Source organism: Typha angustifolia, chromosome 11 (genome assembly GCF_048772165.1).
Source record: "Typha angustifolia cultivar Huaian chromosome 11, ASM4877216v1, whole genome shotgun sequence".
NCBI classification, from domain to species: Eukaryota; Viridiplantae; Streptophyta; class Magnoliopsida; order Poales; family Typhaceae; genus Typha; species Typha angustifolia.
In genome coordinates, this window is record NC_133249.1 from 4,832,843 (window position 1) to 4,849,853 (window position 17,011).

At 35.8% G+C, this 17,011-nt stretch overlaps 1 protein-coding gene across 2 annotated transcripts; it reads left to right on the plus strand.

The window, feature by feature from the left end:
• Positions 1-125: 125 nt before the first annotated feature.
• On the plus strand, positions 126-16,998 carry LOC140771189 (SAC3 family protein A-like). 2 transcript variants are annotated; one of them, XM_073112628.1, is made up of 14 exons: positions 161-227; positions 373-564; positions 3,681-4,574; positions 5,710-6,141; positions 6,505-6,603; positions 8,895-8,998; positions 10,268-10,445; positions 10,658-11,134; positions 11,278-11,418; positions 11,652-11,711; positions 13,800-13,930; positions 14,739-14,872; positions 14,954-15,183; positions 16,284-16,998. In XM_073112628.1, exons 2-14 carry the CDS (start codon positions 508-510, stop codon positions 16,380-16,382), a joined length of 3,036 nt encoding a protein of 1,011 aa, XP_072968729.1. In that variant the 5' UTR covers positions 161-227; positions 373-507; the 3' UTR covers positions 16,383-16,998. The 2 variants fall into 2 exon arrangements, with proteins under 2 accessions (XP_072968727.1, XP_072968729.1); XM_073112626.1 differs by having other exon boundaries at positions 126-564.
• The last annotated feature ends 13 nt before the right edge of the window (positions 16,999-17,011 follow it).

A 17,011-nucleotide genomic window follows, 5' to 3' on the forward strand; every position in this document is an offset into this window, starting at 1 on the left:
ATCCGATGCCTCGCCATCCTCACTAACTAGATCTCAGCCCTAAATCCCAGGAACTTAGCAAACTATGGTCGGTTCCGACTCGAATTCTCATCACTATAAATCGCCTCCCCCAGCATTAAAACCTCGCCCTTTTTGTTCCTCCTCTCACTTTGTTTCTACTCCTCGTCGCTCGTGGTCGAGTCGACTCGTCAATAAGTCGCCGGATTCACTCCATTCTATTTTTTTTGGTTCTCTTTAATTCTCTTGCTTAGAAGAAGGAATTTATTGTTTTCCTTCAATCTTTCTTCTTTTGGCACCGATTAAGTGGAATTTTTTTCCCCCTTTTCTCTTGTCGGATTCCTCTACTGCTGATTAATTCGCGTGTCGATCCAGTGAGAGACGAATTCGATCCGAGATCGGGGTGCGTAGGAACTTTGGAGGTGATATTTTCTGGAATCTAGGGTTTGGGTTGAAGCCTTCTCGTTTCCAGTGATCATGTATCGTTCGAGGCACGATTGAGTTGTTCGGATGGCGAGTCAAGGCGGCGGCGATCCTGTCTCTGGGTCGGGTCCAAGTTCCACCGGGGTAGGCCTTTTACTTGAAGAGCACTTCCTGTTTTCCTACAATCTTGACCTTTTGATCTTTGTGATGTATTTTTTTCGTTTTGCACTACTGTTAATAGCATTAGATCTGTAGTAATTTAAGAAAGTGATGGGATTGAAAAGCATGTCTTGCTATTGCACAAATATAAGCCAGTTTGAACGTTTATACAGCATAGTGGTGTAAATGTCTTTCATTATTTATGTTTAGATATGTAAGCAGCTTACTTGTAAGTAAAGCTCTAAATAGGTGTTGTCCTCTTCTTCACACTGCTAGATGAGCACTAGTTTTGAGGAAACATGGTTTGCTTAATTTGGAAGAAAGTTAAGACCTTATCAATCTGAAGAAGATAGGTTTGGGATATGCATAGATTGTGGACCTGACATATCTCCTTGTTTTGTTCTCTGCCTGTTCTGCCCTTTGATCTGAATAGTGGTGTCATTACAAAATTGGTAGAAGTTTCCGTTATCGTTATATTGGCTATAAATCTAGAATTTGATGTTCCATGTACTGGTGATTCATGTCATCTATTTACATAAATGAAATATAATTACTGGTAAGCTTTAATTGCACCCAGTAGCTGAATCTACTATCCATTAACAGTTTGTCTAGTTAATCAATATTCTTTTGTCGCATTTGTTACCTGGTGTAGTGGAATAGTTTTTATCTAACCTCTAGTGCATTCACGGCTATCTTTACGCATTGAATATCTGCGGTGGTTTTGCTGATGTATTTCGAGAGACTTTGTTGGGTTCTGTTAATGTGAGACTGTAGCACGCGTAAATGGAAGGTTTGGTAAATGTTGATTTGGCATGTCTTGGTAGTGGTTCTAGAGATTAAATTTAATAGCAACAACGACACAAATTAATGCTATCATTATTTGAATTGGCTAAATTATCATTTCTTCCGGCCTGCTATATTAGGATCGATGTGCTTCATCACTCGAAGGTGTAAAACAAGGGATGGCCTAATTTCAACCATGTAATATGCAAGAATTTTTGTTTTTATGAAAATCTTTAAGGTCTTGTTTGCTTTGAGTTCAGGGACCCTCCCTGAATTGGTTCAAGAACCTCTAACTTGGTTTAGTAACTAGATATATTTTTTATCTTTTTTATATTTAATCAAGTTCACTCTTTAAAAAATCAAGACTAAGAAATAATATCGACTATTAAGTTCGGGGCTTAGTCTTAAACCAAACGAGTCCTAAGTTACCTAATGCAACATTTATTAGAGGGTTTGATTCTTTGAACGTGAAACCAAAAAGAGACCGGTAATTATTTATTTTGGAGTTATATGTTAGGAGGATGTTATGAGAGTTATAGATTAAGGGCTAGCATGATTAGTGAAATTGATATTTTGTAGCCTCTCAGGTGTTGACATCTATCATTAGGTCTATACTAGGGGTGGCTACGATTGGATTTGACTGATCCATAGCTTGACTGGATCAAGTAATCAAACTTTATAAGCCGATAACTAATTAGAGAGCTGTATCTAGTATGTGAACTTGAATCCCTATCTGATTGGCATGGGTTATTTAATCTGTTCATCTTACAATTAGGTCATGAGATAATGGAGATTATTGCTTTTCATAGAAGTAATCTTCATGTTGATGGGTATCATGATTATATCTTGACCTTTTCGACTAATTATGGATCTTTGTCATAGATGCATTTATTAGTTTGAAAATGTGGTTCTTAGCAGTGTAGAAATTGAATTCAACATAGAAACTTTAGATAAATGTGAAATACCATATTTTTCGCAAGAATAGACCTCTGAATAGGGAGATCGACATGTTTAGATGGTCGCTGTTATATGCGGGATGAATCTTCCATACATTGTAATAGAACGCACAAAGCAACTTCTAATTTCTGATCATGCACAATTTTGTTGGTCAAATTGGATCTACATCGTGCACTTAGTATTCAACATTCAGTATTCATGGCTTACTATATGTGCATTGAACTTTGCAGCTAACCTCCCCTCATTCACATTTCGCAAGATGATATGCCTATACTGAGGGACTCTCAAGATGATTTCTAATAGCTGATAAAGAAAGTGCTATTATATTGGATAAGGCATTTAGCATCATCTTTTCATAGTAGGGTGTAAATGAACATACTTATGTTGCATCTTTCGTATCCTGATTCTCTTCTGTGGATTCTTCCTCTTTTGCCTTGGCTACTTCTCTAGGTTCTCACTTTCTATTCTTGGTCTTCATTGTGATGTTGCTGTTTCATTATTCTTCTTCTACGCCTTTTCTGCTCTAACAGCCGTATCATATGTGCTTTTGCAATCAATTTGTCATTGGATATTCTCATCTTCCTTTTAACTCTCTCTGTCTTATAGTTAATCTTCCTATCAAATCTTACTTTCCTCGTTAAATAGTTAAATCTCTCTCTCTCTCTCTCTCTCTCTCTCTCTCTCTCTCTCTTTATATATATATATATATATATATAATATAGAATATAGATTGTCATTCCCTCACAACCCAACCCACACACTACCTCAATTAAACATTTCTCTTGCATACATATTTCTTAGAACTACCCCTTCTCTTTGAACTTGCAATTAGTCTTCCCTCGACCTACACCAGTAACCAATCTGTTACTAGCCTTTAAGATGTTCTCTACCATTACAAAAGAGAGAAGATATGTTGAAGTAATCCTTTACATTGTTTCCTTTGGACTTCAATTCTTTTACTTATTCACGTTTCTTTTATTTTATGATACATATTCTATTTGCTACTCTCTTGGAATAACTTGGTACTCATTTTGTGCAATTAATTGAAATTTCTAAATCTGTATATTTTTTTTTGTTTTAATTTGTGTTTTGCCATCTGCTTTTTTGTTATCAGCTTTGTGCTTTTAGATATATTAGAATTCATATTATATTTGCTTTACCTTCTATTAGTATGTGAGTGTATCTTATTTTCAATTTTCTTGAGCTCCTCGACCATGTTTCATTAGTGCCATTTTTTTTTACTTTTGAACTTCACATTATCAATATTTGAATGCTAGAGCATTATGTGCCCTGGTTTTGTATCAGGACAGTGATAGTACACCTAACAGATGTTCCCTTATTATTTTTATCTGAACTGTCAGGTTGGTGATGTCGGTCAAGGGCATGCATCTTTATATCCATCTTTTTCTTCTGGGCATCACTCCTGGTCCTCCTCTGCTGGGCCAGTGACAGTCTCGTGGAATTTGAGGGAAGCAAACCCGACTGAGAATGGATATTCGTCAACTTCTGGATACTATTATGATCCACAAAAGGATATATCTGTTTCAGGAAGTACTCAAAGTGGGGCAAATTCTGCATCTCAACAACTTAACTCGTCGAGTCAGGCTACAACTGCCACACAAGACTATTCTTCTTATATCCCCTACTCGAGTTCTACTGTTCCCTATGGCTATAGCAATGCGGAATACCAAAATTATTATTATAACTACCAACAGCCTTCCAATGATTCTTCCTCTCAGCAAGTAGGAGCAAATCAAAATCCAGGTGCAGCTTATCAGCCTCTTAGCTCATTTCAGAATTCAGGGTCTTATGTTGGCCCTACAAGTTATTTAGGCACTTACTACAATGCTGGTGATCATCAGACAGTTCAGACCACAACAGGTTACGAAAACAGCAGCTATTATTATCAGAACAACTCGTGGAACGACAGAAGTTACTCAGCTAATCCCTCTCATCCTCACTTAGGCTACCCATCATCAGATACAACTTCCATCCAGTCTTCTACTACCATTTCTGCAAATCCTTCATATTATCAACAGCAATACAATCAGTGGCCTAGCTACTACAATCAGTCTGTACCTTCTTCTGGTTGTACTCCAGGGACAGAGCACCAGTCTACTTCTGTGACTTCTGCTGCTGCTTGTCCAGCTGTAGGTGTTAGTTGTGGCTACTCTTATATGAGCAGCCAACCACCACCACCTGGCACTACATCATGGAGAAAAGATGCTGGAACCTCTGCACTGTCTTCTTTGCAGGTATTGCCTTTCTTAGGATGACTGTACCACATACTTCAGTGTGAAGGTCTCATGCTATGTGGTTCTGTCAGTTACCAAGTAGCAACTACTTTCTATGTTGTTTTGATGGAATCTTTAGGTAGTTTAGTTTGTTTACAATTCCTTTACTCATTCATAGAATTTTGCTGGAATTGGAAACCATTACAAGTCTCATTTTACGGTGATTGCTGTATTAGTTAAATTTCAGTGTTGAAGTTGGAGAATCGGTGATACTAAATTACTATTGATTAGTGCTTAAGGAACTTGGTTTCCATTACCAGTGCTGTATTTCTGTCAATTAATGGTCTGATGGTCTGGCTTCAGAGCCTTGTCGTAAAGAATAATGCTACAGATGCCTGATAATGTAGCTGAAAATTCTATTGATGTATAGGATTTTCTAGGCAGGGGTAAAAGTGTAATATATGGTAAGTTACTAGATGTTAAAGTATGCTACATTGACAGCAACAACCCCTGTGGCCCTGTCCCGTAATAAACCTAACACATCAACAGCATTCTCAGATTCGTCCTCAAGTACCTCAAGAATTCTGAATGTAAATGTATGCTGTGGCATACATTATGAAGGTTATTTTTAGGAGGATTAAAACTGATCCTTGCTTAATTCATCTATAGTGCAGTAAATATCCAATAACTGTACTCTTCCTTAATTAGGAGCATTGCTTTCTTACAAGTACATCAGATCGTGGATCATTCTTTTAATCTGCATATTTATGAGGATCTCATGTTAATAACAGTTCTGACTTCCTCCCTTTTACTTTTGAGTGTTTTAAAAATTCAGTTGTATCCTATTAAGTTTCAGAACAAGTACATGATGTTCTTTAAAATTGATGGGGAGTTAGTTAGAGGAGGTTTCTTATTTGCTTTAATGAATGTCTTGATCATCTCTAACCACTCCTTTTCATGTGATTGCCTCATCAAAACAATCATGCATTGCATGTCATGATAGATGACTAGGTCATCTGATTATTCTTGCATTATTAGATTTGTCATGTGGAATCTAAAGCATGCACGCTTTGCTGCCTAACTTATTGAACTCGGAAACTCTCGATCCTCGTTGTCAATCTAGTGGAATTTATTATCATGGTTTAATCTATTGCAGGAAAAAAGCCATACTGCAGCTCATCCTCCAACTGTCAATCAGGTAGTCGGGGATCCATGGTACCAAAACCACCTTCCCAGTCAAGTTCCCTCATACTCACAAAAGCCTGCGATTCTTTCTCCATTGCCAGCAAATAACCATGAAGATCAACAGAGGTTCACATATCCTCGAGCTCCAATCTTAAATGTTCCTTCATCCATTCAGGTTCAGCAACCGCTGCATACAACCACAATGTCTGATACACAGCGGGTAAGCAAAATACAGATTCCAACAAATCCTAGAATTGCTTCAGGTTTGTCCTTCGGCATTGTCAAAAGCGACAAGGAAAATTTAGTGGCTGATACAACTCCAAAACCAGCCTACATCAGTGTCTCAGTACCAAAGAATAATACAAAAGCATCAGCTCCAGAAGATAATGATGCCATCATTAAGGTGACTAGTTTTTACTTTTCCTTTCAAATGCAAACTTTGTTTAGGAAGAAATTGATTATGCATATGTTTACGATATTTTTCATGATGGAGCTAGGCACTTGTTAAGCTGTGAGATACACATACTAGATTTTCCAAAGCTGAAATCTCAACTCTGCACCCCCTCCTCTCCTTCTCTGTTTCCTTCCTTATTCCCATCTTGTTCTCCCACATGAATATTGGATATTTGGAATATCTTGATTGGACCTGTTATGCAAGTATTTTTTGCTGAGTTGTCAAATCTACTTATACTAGAAGTTATAAGGGGAAAAGCTTGGGATCTTGTAATAGTTATTTTCTAAAGTATATATTTGTTTTCTACGTTAGGGAACCATGCCTGTTTCGCTTCGTGCTTACGTGGAGAGAACTTTTGTTCGTTGCAAGAATGATGCACAAAGAACTGTCAATCAAAGTATAATGAAGGAGGTGAAACTTTTATCTTTGATATTCTTAACATATCTGATTTGGTTGCACTAATGCTCTATTTGTCTTCCTTTTATCTTTGTACCTATAAGCGTTCTTATTTCTCCCAATAAGGCATAGTGTCATGCTTGAAGGCATTATGTTGTTAATTAAGTTCCAATCACATTGAGTGAGATCGATTATAAGAATAACTGTTTATTTTTGAGTGAATGATCGTACACATTAACCTGTGCTTCTTGCTCTTTAGTGGGTAGAGAAGCACTGAGAGTCAACTTTTTGTAGGGTGTTGTCACAAATATGACTTAGATTTGATGGAGGATTAAAGTCTCAAGTCTCAACTACAAAAGAGAATATTGAAAAATAATTTGAATCTTAGCCAGCCAACCATATAGCACTTTTGTAAGTTGAAAATCTACCATTGGACACACCCTATTCTATGTGAAGTTAGCTCTCTTGTATTAAGCTTGACTAATTTTGAAAGCACATAGCATTCATGATTCTTCACTGGCTATGTTGCTATGATTTGGAATTTAAGGTTTATGGAAGTTGAAGATTCAAGAAGAAAATGAGAAAAAAGAGCAGGATGGATGTTTCTGATCAGGTAATGTATGGGAATATATGTTTGTCAAATATTCTTTTAAGGGCTCTACTTATTGAGCTACATCATATAATGGTTTCAGAGATTCGTTCAAATAACTTCAGTAATCTTATATTGGAGTTGTTCTCGGCATGCTCATCTCATCCAGAATGCATCACATTAGTTATTGGGATAAGAAACTTAGAAAGCTAGACTTAATAGGTATATTAGTATGTATGGGCAATGTTTTGAAAGGCGGCCGTGGATGGCGGGTGGTCACCCCATTGACTAGCGCCAAGGCGGGTGATAAGGTGGTCTAATATTTTTATATTAAAAAAAATAAAAAAATTATATATAATATATTTATAATTTTTAATATTGATATAGTATATATAAAATTTGTAATGATGCACTATGTCACAATATCAAATAATATAATCACAATTCACCATTTACAACTATAACAAGTTCACAAACTAATTAGCAATTGATTCCTCTAGCATAGCAAATTAACAATAATTACTAATTAAGCAATTAAAAAACTAACAGTGATAGTCAGTGCCCGGCAGTGAAAGAATTTAAAGAAATCTACATTTAAATTACTAATTACAGCAATTAGTTTTCTAATTACTAATTAGAAAAATAATCACTCTAATTAGTAATTACAGTGATTGTCAGAGTGTTCGATAATGCTAACACTGCCGGCTTTCTTATCTACCAATTAGCATTTAGCAAACTAATTAGCTCAATAATCATTATTCATTAATCAACTATGTTGAGTAAGGAATCATGAGACAGTGAATTAGTGAATTGGTGAGGGCGGTATTTGAGTTATAATGAGGTGTTGAAGGAAGAGGATGAGTGCTTAAAACTCTATGGAATTGAAATAAATAATGTGATGCAATTTAGCTTCTAAATTCTTGATGTGGCAGTCTTCTCATTTTTAATTTCTTGCCATGCAAAAAACAGAAACACAACTGGAAAATGTGTAAGAACATACTGCCATAACTAGTTCTTGTGTGATTTCTCTGACTCTCTAAGGTTGTAACATGTCTTTTGGGGATTATTGAACTGTTATGAAGCTCTGCCTGGTTATTGTCTTGAGAAGTTTGGAAGTATTAGTGGTGCAAAGAGATGATTGTTGCTGTCTCACTGAGATTTGTATGTTAATATGGACATACTATCCAACTGCATATACAAACTTAGAAATGATAAAATATGAGGAATATTAGGAGCTGCACTGAAATTATTTTGATTAAAATTATAATTAGCATTTTTGATCACCACCAAATATTGCCTTCTTTTTTTGAATTATGAGTTTATGTGCATAAAGAAAGATCCAAACAGAATTTCACAACGATTTCAGAAGTTATATGAAAGTAATGTAGAATTTCTGTCACCCTTGATGGGACTAATGGATAGTCGATGATACATCTTCCGGAAATAGTTGGTCCTAGCAATGTGGAAAATATTACTAATTTATGGACAAGCACTGTGTAATGTGTATCTTCTTATAGCATAGAAACTTATACAGCAACCGGACTGTAAGAGTCATCATCTTGTCCATAGAGTAGGCCACTTTCTGTCTATGTATTGAGGTTCTTATGATTGTATATTTAGTTTGATCGTTATGAATTTGCTTATTCACTCGCTGACTTATCAGAACATCCTACTATGTATTCTAAAAATCTTTTAATTTTTTTTTGTCTTTCTTCAGATGATCAACAAAGCATCTGCTGATGGAACACTTTTTACCAGGAATTGGGATATAGAACCACTTTTCCCCTTGCCAAACACTCCATTAGATGCAAATGAGCAGAAGTATGTATCAATCTTGTTGTATTATCTTGGGGACATGGCTTGCTTTTCATTAGCTTATGCTTTACAGCTAATTCATATGGTTGCCCGGCATAGTAATTAAATTCTTGACATAGGATGTACACATGAGGTGATTTAGGACTTAAAGTTTCAAAAAAAGGACAAAGATTTGCTTAATTTTGGTAGATTCTCTGCAGATATAACTCAGAACTATTTCTTGCTACTGTTTATTTGTTGGTCTCATGACCTTCACCATAGCATGAGCCATCTCTTTCCGAAGCACATAAAATGTTGCTTGGAAATGGATGCAACTGTCAGAATAACATGCAGATCCTTTGACAATGCCGCAAGGGTGAACCTGTGAAAGCAAGAGTGCAAGATATAGGGATGCATGGAGTAAGCAATTATATCACAAATAATTAGATATTTCAGCATTACAGTACAGGAAATAGTAGTATCTCTTTTTAGTCATTAACATTACATCATTAAATAAGTGGCAAATTAGGTATATTTAATTTTTTTACTTCAACTACTCAGACTTTATTTAGATTACATATTGAAAGACTAAACTATATGAATGGATCTTGTGATTACTCAAATTTCTATAAATAGGAATGACCAGATGTCGGGTATTTTCTTCTGCTTAGTTTTAAATGGATGATATTATTTTCAACAATCTATATCTGTAACCATGCAAACATTGTATTATCCCCAGGGAGTCAGTTTGATCAATTTATGACACGTGAAATGTGTTGACCTTGCTTTTCTGAACTTTTTCAGATTTTCTTATCATAGGATCTACCTTAAGAAACATATGCATCATTGTTGGACAAATCATACTCTTTTAAGTAATCTTGAAAGACTAAAATTGAAGAGATGATCCATGTCCAAAGTCTTCAACAATATCTGACATGGGTGTACTTGTGAACATGAATTTTCTAGTATGGTGAAGTGGCTTACTACAATAAGAAGCTGAGATTTGGATCACTTGTTATCACTGTGAAATATCGGTCCAGAAAAAAAAAATCTAGAATGAGAGGATTTTTGATTGACAACCATGCTATTCTTATTGGCCTCCTTCTCTCTTCCTCTCCCTCTCCCCTCCTCTCCCCCCTTCCCTCCCTCATCTTAACCACTGGGGTCTAAAGATAGGGTATATCAGCTAAGAACTATCGAACTCAAATATGTAATCTATTGATTTAGGATCTTCGTACGTTTATAAGATTGTTTGATGCCCCTAAAAGTATATATTTCTTTTCCTTTTTGCTCCAGCATTCTATCAAACCCAGCTCCTGTGACCTTGCCCAAATTTAAGAGAAGCCCCAGTAGGCGTCTGAAAAGTCGATGGGAGCCTGTAGCAGAAGAAAAGTTGGTTGAGAAGCCTGAATTGGTTACTAATGATTCAGCAAGGGATCTTAGCTGGGGTCGTCTTCCAGCAACTGAAAGACCGGTAATCCATAATCTCTGATTAGATCATTTGCTATATCTGCAGTAACATTGGGAAATTTCTTTTTATAATACATCATTGTTTAGAAAAAGTATTGGAGTTATTTGTTTCTGCTCATGCTATTAGATTACTACTTGAACACAATTGATTGGTCTCAGTAAGGACAGAATCTTGTACTGAAGTAATCACAGCTCTCTTTCTTGACTATATTGCAGGCCACCAACAGTAGGAACTTCGTGAAATTTCTTCCATCTCAACAGCAGACACCACTAAAATTTGGTCAGGGTCCAGCTAAGAAGCCAAAAATTGGTGATCCTACTCCTACCAGTGTAACCAGAAATGGCGATGCTTCAAGTGATAGTGATAAGGAGCAAGGCCTGACAAAATATTATGCTAGTACAACCTCTCTATCAAATTCGCCAGAGGAAAAGAGACGCCGTGAGCATCGATATAAGCGTTTTGAAAAGGGGCAGGATGATCAGGCACAAACGAGACACTTCAGACCAAAAAATGATGTCACTGGGAGTATATCCTCAAGAAGAGCAAGTGCTGTGCTTCTTGCCAAAAGTTATGAAGATGGTGTTAGCAGGGCTGTGGAAGATATTGATTGGGATGCCCTCACAGTCAAAGGGAGCTGCCAGGAAATTGAGAAACGTTATCTGCGTCTTACATCTGCACCTGATCCTACCACTGTAAGTTACCATTTCTACTTGTGTTGTAGGGCATATCAATTACAGCTATACTTCTTGTTGGTGCTAGATCTGTGATGTTTTAGTATGTTTCCTAATGCCCTTCAAACATTGCTTCTTCTTAATTTAAAGCCATTCTTTTTCAGGTTAGACCAGAAGATGTCTTGGAGAAAGCTCTTCATATGGTTCAGACTTCTCAAAAGAATTACCTTTATAAATGCGATCAACTTAAGTCTATTCGCCAAGATCTTACTGTACAAAGGATTCAGAATGAGCTTACTGTCAAGGTTCCTCTTTCAAGTTCTGTTAAATTATTGCATTAGCATTTCTCGTATTATGGCTGTTGATTTTATTTAGTAACTGTGTCTGCAGTAGATTGAGGTTATTTTGATTTTACAGGACAGTATACTGGAGATTTATGTTTATTTTTCACAAGACATTATCATTCACATTGGTCCTCAGCTTGTTTTTTTAAAGTTTACTTCTCCTAGCTTGGTATAAATTTGATGCCTTGTCTCAGGTGTATGAGACTCATGCACGATTAGCACTGCAAGCAGGGGATTTACCTGAGTATAATCAGGTATGTTCATTTCTTCAGGCTCTTGTGTTTATGTAGTAAGCTACTAAGACAATAATGGAAGTATTTGCCAGTATTCTTTCTTGCTTAATTTAATTTTCTTGTTTGCTTGTTACATAATTTTGAGCAATTATGGTTTTCATTGTCATCAAATCAAAGTGTTGGCATTATTAAAGCCACAACATACTTAGGCATGCTTGGCATCATTCATGATTATATATTTATTGTTTATGTTAACTAAATGTGGAAATTTAGTCAGTTGCAATTTTTTTTACTATAACTTATGACAGTTTGTTTGCAAGCTATTGATAGTGAAAAGAACTTTCTACATCCTTTTCTCCTTCCATCACCGAGCATAATTTAACACTATATATCTTCATTCCTCTTTATGAGAACAAAAAACTATTCCCAAACATATTTCTTTTCTTTGTTTACATTTTTTGAACATATGGGAACAAATAGAACAGGATGCCCGTTTACAAAGGAAAGTAAAAAAACATAATCAATGCCATACGTGTCCAATGGGATCCTTTCTACTTTGAGGATCACATCCCTGTGAAATCTTTTTCTATTCACTGAATTTCAAGATTTGTTGCTCATACCAAACTGATAGCAAATTGATTTAGTGCTCATACTAAAGGAGAGAATCAAGGGAAGAGAAGAGAAAGGCGATGAGAAAAAAAATCCTCAATTGATGCAGGACAAAGTAGTAGAGAGAGATTAGAGAGACAAGACAAAGTAGAAGATGGAGAGAATAAGACTTGAGAGACACAGATTAGGGTGAGAAAGAGAAAAAGGGAGGGGGTGGGAGCTTTTATAAGAAAACACTAAATTATTCATAAAAAACCAACTATTAATCCAATCAGACTCTTTATAGACCCCTTTATAAGAAAATACTAGATTGTTTGTACGGAACCAACAATTAATCTTTTGGACTCCTTAATAAATAATCATCGGTATTGTTCACTGCTACAACATGCTACAGTAAGTTCAGAAATAAGACTTAAAAAGTAAAATTAAAATACTAACTGTGAATTTAACACACTTTAACCTAGATATTCATCCTTCATTATCCAGCATGCTTGGGGTTAGTTGGAGAAGTTGTACACACTATATAAATAAATAAATAAATAAATATATATATATATATATACGAGAGGCTGACGAGGCAGTTCTACATTTAGTGAGTCGCGTAACTAGCTAATCTTCCGAACTTATCAAAATGAGTGTGCCAATAAGCAGCTTTATATGCCATTACATAATCCGGCTGCAGATAGCAGGCTGATAGATTGTTCATGAATTGAGTCAGCTGTCTAAGGGACTACATATTCTCATGTGGTTATGATGACTATTTTTCTATTGTATTTCATGGTAAAAGCTATTGGCTCCTTTAAAGTTAAATTACCCTTTTGGTAGCCACTTTTTCTAGTAAACTATTGTCATATATCATGATCAAAGACATTTTTATCCATTTAAATAGTTGTTAATAGAGTTGTGAAATATGTAATCATCATAGGACCAATCTTCTCCAAATTCATGGCATCTAAAATCAGACTAATTGTCAGCAACACTAATATTCATGATTGGGTAGATAGACAATTAACAGCACAAAAGCAAGCAGCATGCACATAGAGTAAGGCATGCTTGACAGTTATCAGGACAGATCTACCTCAACTCTTATTTGTGACACTCCAGGGTCTTATTATATCAAAGATATAATATAATCTTTGATAAGTTCGGAAGAATTGCCGAGCTGGTGAGTCATTGACAGATTGAATAGTCTTGTTATATCAAAAATATAATCTTTGAGTCGAAGGGTCTAATGAAGCTTGAACCCATCCTTTTGAGAGATTCATCTAAAAGAGTATTAATTGCTTTTTCTTATTTCATTTTATTTTTATTGGTTCTTTTCATATGTAGAATAGATGAGGCCTGAGGGTCATTGTTCATCTTATAGATGCATTTAAGGAGTATAATAATTCTTTCAGTTAATCAGTTTCTTGCTGGCAAAAGTACACTGGTTGAAAAGTTGTTGCATAGAGATACAATCACCTGAATCTTATACTGAAATATCTTTGGTGCAACTTGCAGTGTCAATCACAATTGAAAAGACTATATGGTGAAGGAATCAAGGGGTGTCACATGGAGTTCTCTGCTTATAATTTGCTTTGTATTAACTTGCATTCCAATAATAAAAGAGACTTATTGTCATCTATGACAAGGTATATGCAGCATGTGACATTTTTCGGCTTACTGTTTTATAGCTTTCTTCTTATATTGGTTTTACATAATTGGTTGATTAGGCATGATCTTTTGATGATCTTGGTTTCTTCCTATAAATGTATGATTTTGGTCAACAATGTGGTGGTTGCTTAATTTTTTGGAGATACAATGTGCTATAGGAATGCATTTTATTAAATGATACTGTTCCATGATTAGTTCCTATCACGCGTGATTTCTTAAATTATCTGGGCTTTTGTGATGAAAAACTTTTCCTTTAGCACCTCCTAAGGCATATCTTAATGTATTTCTGTAGGTTCATATTGACTAGATCTACCTACAGAAACATGCAAATCCAAAAATCACTTCTGAATGTTCGGAATGGTAATGGGTCCTAATCATATTGCTAACAGTATTGCCTGCTGGTTGTTGACTGGCCATAAGTATTCAACCTGTTAATTAATGTTCGTCTGCATGACAAGGTTGCGTCGTTAGAAGAGAAATGGTCAATGTTTTGATGCATAATTATTGAAAGTAAATAATCGGGCAAACTCTTCTAGTTCCACGTCAGATCAGAGTAGTGTGTTGTAAGTGTTAGTCTATGTTCTCTTTGTTACTATGAAGTAAAATCAGCTCATCTAATCTCATGTTTGTTATCTTCAGGAGATGGTAACACCAGATCACCATTTCGATAAATATTTTGCTATAAGAAATGCATGGCATACATAGTGAATATTTCATCTCAATTTCATTGCTGCATATACTTTTCTGTCATTTCTATATTTCAACTTGTCAATGCTTCCTTTTCAGATTATCAGTTGAAGCAAAAGCTGATGAAGCTGTTAAGCATGCTCTTGCAGTTCACTCTGCTGTTTCATCTGGAAATTATGTTCTATTTTTCAGATTGTACAAGACAGCTCCGAATCTGAATACCTGCCTTATGGGTACCTAAAGAATAAGCGCTTTGCATTATGGTATCAATTTTAGTGGCAGCATTCATGTACTTGCAATTCCTTGTCATGCAGATCTTTATGCAGAGAAGATGCGATTTGAGGCTGTGAAATGCATGGCTAAATCATACCGCCCAACAGTTCCTGTTAGATACATTGCATGGGTTTTGGGATTCTCAAGAACTGTACTTGGAGGAGACGGTGACTTTAATGACACAGATAAACTAGAAGAATGTGAAGAATGGTTGCGGGCACATGGTGCAGTTCTTATTGCAGACAATAATGGAATGCAGATGGACGCCAAGGTATGATGGAATTTTTTTTTTCTTTCTTCTTTTGAGTGCAGAACTTAATAGCCACAATCTAACTAGGTGAAAGTAGTTTGTAATAAAAGTACAATATTTTGAAAGACGACCACGCTGCATAGTGCATAGGCGATCTTTAGTGTTTAAAAAATAAAAATAATTTTATATGATATATAATATATACTATTAAAAATTAATAATAATTTCTTTAACAAAATAACATCTAATCCACAAAAAATAATTAGCAGAATAGCAAATATAAACTAGTAGATTGTAAGCACAACTATTAATCCACAAATACTAATTACATACTTGCAGAAAATAAATAGTAATTCACAAATAGTAATCGATCTCATGCTCTCAGCAGAATAACAGTTAGCAAACATACCTGCAAAAAAATAAAAATAAAAATAACATTTATTCTGTTGATTGAACAAATAAATGAAAAATTCAAAATAACACTAACACTGCCAAAATTGCTGAAGCTGCCCAACTGCCTTTGGGGAACCCACCTGGGTGCCTCCCGAACACCTTTTAAAACAGTAGAAGTTTGCAAAATTTTAAAAACTTAACAACCACAATCTGCAGCACACAACCATCACTAATTTTGCTCATCCTTTTTATCATCTGGCTGCATATATTTATCTATTGCTTGACCGTCCTACTACAATACTACATTTGTACTGCGAAGAGCAGAAATGCCTGAATATTTTCTGCGTTTGGAACTACCTCTAGTTTCCTCAATTCTAAGTTGGGTCACTGTACAAGAGGAGAGGCCTAGGCATTTAGCTCTTCCTAATGGACATGCCAGGTGGTTCAGAATATATGCAACCCATTCTTTGTATTGGTTTCCAACTGCACTTGTTCTTTTGAACCTCAAGTTTCACCTTAAGATTGCTTTGCTAGGCATCCATGTGTAAGGGCAGCAATTTACTCATATCATCACAACCAGACACAAACACACATCAGACTCGAACCTTGGAAATTCTGTCCATTTCTGTTTGGTTCCTTGCTATATACAATACGAGAACTTTGGAATTTTTATCTATTTCTCGTTGAGTTTCTTTCTGTTTACTGATTTGGAGCTGATTCTGTCACAGGCATCTGCTTCCACTCTTTTCATGCCAGAACCAGAGGATGCTGTTGCACATGGAGACACAACTCTCGCAGTTGACGATTTTCTGACTAGAGCATCATAACAATGCTAAGACTTGTTGTATTCTTTTGTACAATACAGGGGAAGAAGCAAGGACTTGCTTTTCTCATCAGTAGGGAGGAGGAAATAACAGTTATCTCCTCAGCAATTTGTTGGTTGCCAAACAAACAACTGAAGCTCAGAAGAATTGGATCATCTCGTGGACAACTCCAGCCTGTCTTTTTCTGGAGTAGCTAGATTGGCTAGGCAACAATCTGGCTGGAGCCTTCAGCATGTTACATTGTCCTGAATCTATGACATGCCTTACTCGAGTTTATGGGCGACATGAGCATGCAAGTAGTGTTGCACCACTTACCAAACCTTGTACTCAGATTAGTTAGTAGAATTAAGGCTGGCCGAGATAGTTCTGAATTCCATTCAAGTCAGATGCAAGTGTAAATGTCCATTTAAGCGGTTAAAATTTGAGTATTGTGTACAATAATTTTACTTATTTCTTGGCAATCGGGTAATTTGTGCGACATATACCGGTTCACATTGGAGTTTGGACAGTGATGTTGATAAAACCTAGCTTCTGAACTCTTACCTCTGGAGTATTCCAATATTCCTCTAATTGTATGTACATTTTTCTGGTTATATGTCAAAAAGTTCTATAAGTATTACTCTGCGTAATTC